Here is a 7631-nt window from a genome sequence, read left to right on the forward strand (position 1 = left end):
CATCTGTGATCAGTAATAAGTTGAGTCATCCTTGTCCAAGTAAAGGATGATGTATTTACCACAGTAGGAACAAAGCATAACATGAGAGAAAAAATTACCCAGAAACGCCAAAAACTTCAATGGGAAATTTTTTTCCTCATTTTCCAGGCTCAGATTGTCTTTAGGAAAAATAGCAAAACATTTCTGTTCAAACAAGTGTTTCCTTCACATCAAGAATGACATTTATTATGATAAAAATAGGAAAAACATTTCTATCCAAGATCTAAGTGCCTGAAAATATCATTAATGCCACAGTAAAATCTTGCAAGCAAGGTAAGCATTTCAACAGGAACTCAGCCATCCACATTCCTACAGAATCTCTTTTCCAACCCTCCACACCGTTTGAAATAAAACTTCACCTTTCATAGAGAACACCATTAAAGAGGCAATCACATTGACACGCCATCTAATCAAATATATTCCACCCTTGGAAAATCCCACCCCCGCAAAAGAAATTTAGAATAAAGAAACATATCAACCAGTCAATAAATCAAAAACAAAGCAAAGACAAAATAGAATCAAACAAACAAAGACTCTCACACCCCAAGTACATGGAATAAACAGATTGCTGGCTATGTTCTCATGGTAGCAATATCATCATCAGGTGATTATATTTATAAAGAAACACAGACTGCGATCACAGTCAAGGAAGAGAGACCGTCCTTTTATTCTTGGTGAATAATCTCCACCCAATCATCTTCTTCACTGCATTTTTTATCTTTTTATTCCTCATGCTATAGATGATGGGATTCATGACTGGAGGCACCATGGAATAGAGAACAGCCACCAAGAGGTCCAGCCCTGAAGTGGAGCTGGAAGTGGGTTTCAGGTAGGAGAAGCAGGAAATGGAAAGGAACATGGTGACTACAATGAGGCGAGGCAGGCAGGTGGAGAAGGCTTTATGCCGGCCCTGCTCAGAGGGGATTCTCAGCACCGTTTTGAACATCTGAACGTATGACACAATTATAAAAACAAAGCAACCTAGACCTAAACATGCACCAAATACAATAAACCCAGCTTCACTGAGATACGAGTCATAACACGTGAGCTTCAGTAGCTGGGGGATTTCACAGAAGAACTGATCCACTGTGTTGTCTTCACAGAAGGTTGATGCAAATGTGTTTCCAGTGTGCAGTGCTGAGTAGATAATACTGCTGATCCAGGCACTAGCTGCCATTTGGACACAAGCTCCCCTGTTCATCACTCTCTCATAGTGCAGTGGATGACAGATGGCCACGTATCGGTCGTACGCCATGACGGTCAGTAAGGCAAGATCAGCTGAAATAAGGAACATGAAGAGAAAGACTTCAGTGACACATCCAGAATAGGAAATCAACTTGGTGTTCATGAAGGAATTAGCAATTGATTTGGGGATGGTGACAGAAATGGAGCCAAGATCTAGGATGGACAGATTGATCAGGAAGAAGTACATGGGGGTGTGCAGATGGTGGTCGAGTTACAGCTGTGATGACGAGAAGATTCCCCACCAGGGCAGCCAAATAAACCACTAGAAATAAAACAAAGTGCAAAATCTGCAGCTCCCAAACATCGGAGAATCCCAGAGAAGGAACTCGTTCAAAGTGGTTCGGTTGAACATTTTCTCAGTACATTGTGTGATGCCTGAGGAAGGAAGGACAAGGACAATGTCAGAATTAGCATGACAGAGGAATGATCCTGACTCCCTTCTTCATGATAGCTCAGGACATGACTGACAAAGGAACACCAAATGTGTCACTTCCATTGACGAAGGGAGGTCAGGGTTATCGCACAAGTGTAAATTGGCAAAGGTCCCTTAAAGTCAACAGGGCTGCATTAATTTACACGATTTGAGGATCTGGCCCAAGGTGTCACTTGATCAAATGCATTAAAGAATGGAACAAAATACAGCCCAAATGCAACATAACGAAGATGGTCCCTCGGTTCTCTCAAACAATAGGCTGAAAATTTCAGCATGACACAAAAATACTAAAATATCCACACAGCCTGATTCCCACTTCCCAGGGAAATACAACATTGATTCACCCAGCATCCTAAGTCTCAGCTTGTCTGTAATTATTCCTCCCCGAGCTTTGTATGTAGATGACCTGCTACCTGGTTACACATGGATTGATGGCACCGATACCATCTGCACCCCCTTGTCTGTATAATGATGAGCTAGTAGCATTGCTCTGTTACTGCTCTGTTGCATCGCTTTCTTCTGTGACTTGTGGAAGAACCCAAACTCAGGGGTCCTTATTTACAAGTCCATTGCCCAGCGGATAGTCCAGAATTAGCCAAACAACAGATTAGCAAAGTCAGATTTTTATTCTTTACGTAAAGAAGGTGGTCCCTTCAAATGTAAGGAATGGCGACCTACTTACAAAAAACTGACCGTTTTATAAGGTGGTATAAACAAGGGTTTACACGTCACAGTTTCCATGGTCATACATACTAAAAAAAATATTATCTAGGAATTTTCTAGCTGAGTACTTGCAACTTTCCTTATCTAAGTTACAAGGTCTTTCTCTGCATTCCATCCCTACTGGCGTCTAGGCCTCTTAACTATTTCATTACTTCAAAACATTCTAAGATTAAATAACTGCTAAAAAGACATTTTCCATCTCAGGCTTTTTACAGCCATTTCTAAAATCAGTTCTCAGCAGGAACAGAGACCCCATCTTCTTTTCCCTATACAGACTTCATGTCTGTGCTCTGTGGGTCAATGACAGTCAGGACACCTGGGTTCTGTTCTTGATCAGCCGCTGACCTTCTGCGTGACCTTGGGCCAGTCACTTCTCCTCCCTCCCTTTCTCTGCCTTGTCTACCTGGACTGTGAAATCTTTGGGGATGGATGGCCTGTGTTTTGTGATGTGTGTGGTCAGGTCACTCATTTACTGAATTTATGCTCAGCTGGCAGCAGTGTTATACAATCAATATGGTGCAAGACCAGGAGGTTTCTATTCTGGTCCCATTGTCCTTCAGTAGCTATGTTCAGGCACCAAGACCGCTTAGTACTCAGCTGGCCAGCCCAAACCACCACCATTTCTACCCCTGGCTACTCTGCTATGTTTAGCTCATGTACAGGTATTGCACCACTCTCCACCTAAACTGGAAAGCGTGCTGCTGGTTGCAGTATAGATGTACCCTTAATGTCCTTGGCCAGGGTGAATAGTGCTAGCCTGTGTAAAACCTATTCTGTCAGCCATCAGCTTTGCTGCTTCTGCAGTTTTGCCATCTTACCGCTATCTCTCTTTTACAGAAATAAAAATGAATGCAAAAGAATGAATGGTTTGAGATTATGGTAATGTTGGACAATATCAGTGTCCCCGCTTCTGCTGAAAGCTACTTTTCCAATTTGGAGTGGTCAGTAATGTTCTGCTTAAATTATTTGCAAAGGGAAATTGGGTTTTAAAGTAAACAGATTTTCATAGAAATTCTCAGCTATCATCATCATGATCCTCATCCTCTATTTGTAAATGTAGGAAAACTGAGAACCCCTTTCTGGGGAAGAGATTTGTGCTGAAAATTTCAGTTTTCAGCAATTGTTACTTGAAAATGTTTGTTTCACAATAGCCAAAACATGAACTGTAATTTTTTTTCATGATAAACCTAACCCTAAATTCTGACAGGCTCTAGACATTTGATTGAACTGATAGCAAAAGTCGTAAACAATTCCAAACATTATTTTTATTTATGTTCTTAAATTTGCCTGGTATATTAATATGCTAAACTATATAATTGAAGTAGCTAACTTACTGCATTAGTCTTTATGGAATTTTCCCCAAATCGCGATGCATTTCATCCTCCAGTGCGAGCAATCGTTGGCCATTATCTATCAATCTATAATGCTTCCATCACTGCATTATCCACCACCTGTTTCCCTGTCGCTTCCCTGGGTTGTTGAGTTTTCTGAGTTGCTGGGTCTCTCTGCAGTTGCTAGCGGACTGGGATTCACTCCACAGATGGGCTCTCTCTGCTCTCCTCCTTTGGCATCCTTGGTGGAGAGGTGAAGGACTAAATGGGAGGAGAGACTGACACACCTCCAGCCTCTAGAGCTGAGCCTGGCTGGTGCAGGTTTCTGACAGGGTCACAGCCCAGGATGTCCCTGTCCTAGGGTTAAATAACTGAATCTGTCTCCAGGACTTTGAGGCCTGCTCCTATCTCACCTTAGTAGAAAACAACCCTGATAACCTGCCCAAACCAATCCTATCGCCACAGGGGGGAAAAGCACCTGCCCAGGTCTCACACAATGACAGCATCCCTGGAAGAACCCTTGGCTAAAACAAGGCAGGGCTGAGGCCCAAAGCATGTCCCAAGGTGTTTGCAGAATAAAATATATATTTGTAGCGCAGACATGTGACCAACAATAGCTCAGAGCCTAGGGACACCAGAACCTCAGCTGGCCTGGAGTAGCTGGTTCCTCCATTAACTCCACATAATTACCTTTGTATGAGCAGGGATTTTTTCCTCCTGCATTGCATCAGCAGTTCTTGGGATGCAGCCACCAGAGGCGCCCACAGTGCAGGCTGCCCTGGGTGTTTGAAGCAATTCACTAAGAGGCACCCAGAAACAATCACTAAAAACTATGGGCCAAGTCTGAGCTGATGTAAATTGACACAGTTCCATTGACTTTCAGAGTAGCTAGGACCTTTTTATGTCATCGGGGGATCTGGACCTCTGATTTCAAAGGCACTGCAGCTGATTCACAATAGCTAGGATTCGGAACATTTGATTTCCATAGAGTTCCCTTGATTTACCCACGCAGGGTATCTGGCCACATTGACTCTAATGGAGCTATATCCATTCACAAAACTAGGGACCTGGCCCATTGACTTCCACAGAGCTACGGTCAATTTACTCCAGCTCACAGTTCTAGCTCATTACAGTGCTTCAAATCCATTTTCTTTCCTTTTTCCTGGTGTGTGAACCTGAGACACAGAAGAATCCAAAGTTCCTTTCCAGTCTGCGCTTTGACACCTCACTTTGCCCCGTGGAATTCATGGCAAGAGTGTAATTGTTAATGGTTAAGAAGTGATTCATTCTCATTAGGGATAGAACTTTGGAAGAATTCAGTGTTGCTGTGACTGATCTTCAGCTTTTTATTGGGATGGATGGTCCAACTTTCCTTCTGTCTTTCTTGATTTCTTTCTTTGCCCTGGTCTAAACTTTCCTTGCGATTCAGTGGCAGTCGATAGGAGTTACAGAAGCTACTCCGCGTAGCTTGCATAACTCCCGTCGACTGCTGTGCTTCCATTCTGCATGGCGTCTTCACTTCCCTGTGCCGATGGGAACCATGTTCACATTGGCGCAGCGCTACGCTACTTGAAGGGGTAGTATTACAGAGTCAACTTCTGGATCCATTGAGTGGGTCTTCACTGACCACTCAATCGATCCAGAATGGTTGATCTGACGGTCTAGGCCCCAGCACTGTGATGCAGACCTGAACTAGAGCAGGCCAGGACCGTGAATACATATTTGAAGCTTAAGGGTTAAAATCCCCACACTGAGAGAGAACAAAACTAGGCATTATAGATAGGGATGTTCCAGACACACTGATTGTTTGTTCATGTCACCCCAAGCTCCACTATGATAATTGACTGCTTGAACATATGAGTGGGAACATCCTGCCTAAACATTCTGTGACCTAACATTTATGACACATTGAGGCCCTGCTTGTAAACATCTACGAATGAATATTTGGGAACATCCTGATATCTAATTGTGATAATTTACAAGTGAAGGAAAGTGCCCAATGCGTATCATGAATGTGCTTGATGTGTAAATCATGGGGCAATCATGGGGAACAGGGACCGGGCACCAGGACTCTGGGGAACAGCCCAAGGACAGGAAGGAACCTGGAAGCTCAGGGGGTAAGGGTTGGGGGACCCAACTAAACAGCCCAAGGCAGAGGGGGGGCCGCTAGCCTAAAGTACCGGTGCTATGAATGCAGGGAGCTGGGTCACCTAGCTGCTCAGTGCCCCAACTGGGAGGAGCCCTGTAGTGCAACCTGGGAGGTCACGGGGAATGCTGTGGTCTTATCGGCTTGGTAGGGGTTGTTATGGCCCCCGATGGATATGTGAGGCCAGTGAAGATGAATGGCATTGTGACCACGGCCCTGGTAGTTTCTGGGAGTGCTGTCACGTTGATCTCTGGAAAATTGGTGGGGCACGACCAGCTGACCGGGGCCAAACACACAGGGGTAACCTGCGTGCATGGGACGGTAAATTTCTACCCCTCAATCCCGGTACAGATCAAGATCCAGGGGAATACCACCCGGGTGACAGCAGGGGTTGTCCCTAAACGTCTCTACCCAGTCTTGGTTGGTAGGGATTTTCCCGGGTTTGAGAACTTACTTCCCCCTGTAGGGGCTGAGGCCAAAGGCGAACCCCGGGCTGAGACTGAGACTGAGACACAGGCAACCAGTGTTGCTCCTGTGTTTGCTGAATTTGCCCAGGAGCTATTTTCACCCCCCAGAAGACACTGGAAGTCCAAGAGGGAACAGAGGGCAGACAAAAGATTAGGAACCCGATTACTGGCAGGGAATCAGAAAGCTGTCCTGGTTGGTAGGCGAACCCGGTCTGGTAGCCAGGAGGCCACTCAGGCTAGTGAGGACCCAGAGGTGGTCCCCAGAACTAGTAGGGGCAACCCCAGGGATGAAAGTGAGGTTGGCCCCTAGAGGTAGGTCAGTTAGGACCCCTATGGGGGAATTTTGGAGAGGACTAGGCCCAGGACCCGTTATACCTGAATGTGAGGGAGGAGGTAGCAGAGATTGATGGCATGCCTGCGGAGGGGAAGGCCAAGGGCCCAGGACCCTACTACATCCTGAAGTGTGACCTACTATACAATGTGGCCCCGATACACGGGGAGGAAGTAGAGCAACTCTTGGTGCCTCGGAAGCACGTGAAAGCCATTCTAGAGTTGGCCCATAGCCATCTATTCGGGGGGCACCTAGGAGCGGATAAGACCCTGGACCGAATCTTGAAGAGATTTTACTGGCCAGGGATACAGGCGGAGATCCAATGCTACTGCGCCTCCTGCCCAGAGTGCCAGCTGCACAGCCCCCGACCCCACTTGAGGGCCCCATTAGTGCCCCTACCCATCATCGAAGTTCCATTTGAAAGGATAGCAATGGACCTGGTAGGGCCACTAGAATGATCAGCAAGGGGCTACCAAAGTATGCTCGTCATTTTAGATTATGCCACCCGATACCCCAAAGCCATTCCACTAAGAAACCCTACATCTAAGGCCATCACCAAAAAACTGCTCCAGGTCTTTGCAAGGGTGGGCATTCCTAAGGAAATCCTAACAGAACAAGGGACCCCTTTCATGTACAAGTTAATGAGAGATTTATGTACCCTGCTCCACATCCAAGCCTTGCGGACATCAGTGTATCATCCGCAAATGGACGGCCTGGTTGAGAGGTTTAATCGTACCCTTAAGAGTATGATACGGAAAGTGGTGGCCCAGGACGGGAAGGATTGGGATGCCCTATTGCCCTACCTGATTTTCGCGATACGGGAAGTTCCCCAGGCGTCCACTGGGTTTTCTCCCTTCGAGTTATTGTATGGTCGCCATCCGCGGGGAATCATAGATATTGCCAAAGAGGACTGGGA

At 45.8% G+C, this 7631-nt stretch overlaps 1 protein-coding gene across 1 annotated transcript; it reads right to left on the reverse strand.

Annotated features, from left to right (window-relative positions):
* Positions 1 to 682: 682 nt before the first annotated feature.
* Positions 683 to 1471, reverse strand: LOC137146365 (olfactory receptor 14I1-like). Its single transcript, XM_067537622.1, has one exon. The coding sequence runs from the start codon at positions 1469 to 1471 to the stop codon at positions 683 to 685; it is 789 nt and encodes a 262-aa protein (XP_067393723.1).
* Between the last annotated feature and the right edge of the window lie 6160 nt (positions 1472 to 7631).

Source organism: Emydura macquarii, unplaced genomic scaffold (genome assembly GCF_026122565.2).
Source record: "Emydura macquarii macquarii isolate MOO-44397 ecotype Brisbane River unplaced genomic scaffold, CSIRO-AGI_Emac_v2 contig_439, whole genome shotgun sequence".
Lineage (NCBI taxonomy): Eukaryota > Metazoa > Chordata > Testudines > Chelidae > Emydura > Emydura macquarii.

Excerpts from the sequence above, each read along its gene's own strand:
- LOC137146365 (XM_067537622.1), bottom strand. The coding sequence starts at position 1,471 with ATGTACTTCTTCCTGATCAATCTGTCCATCCTAGATCTTGGCTCCATT.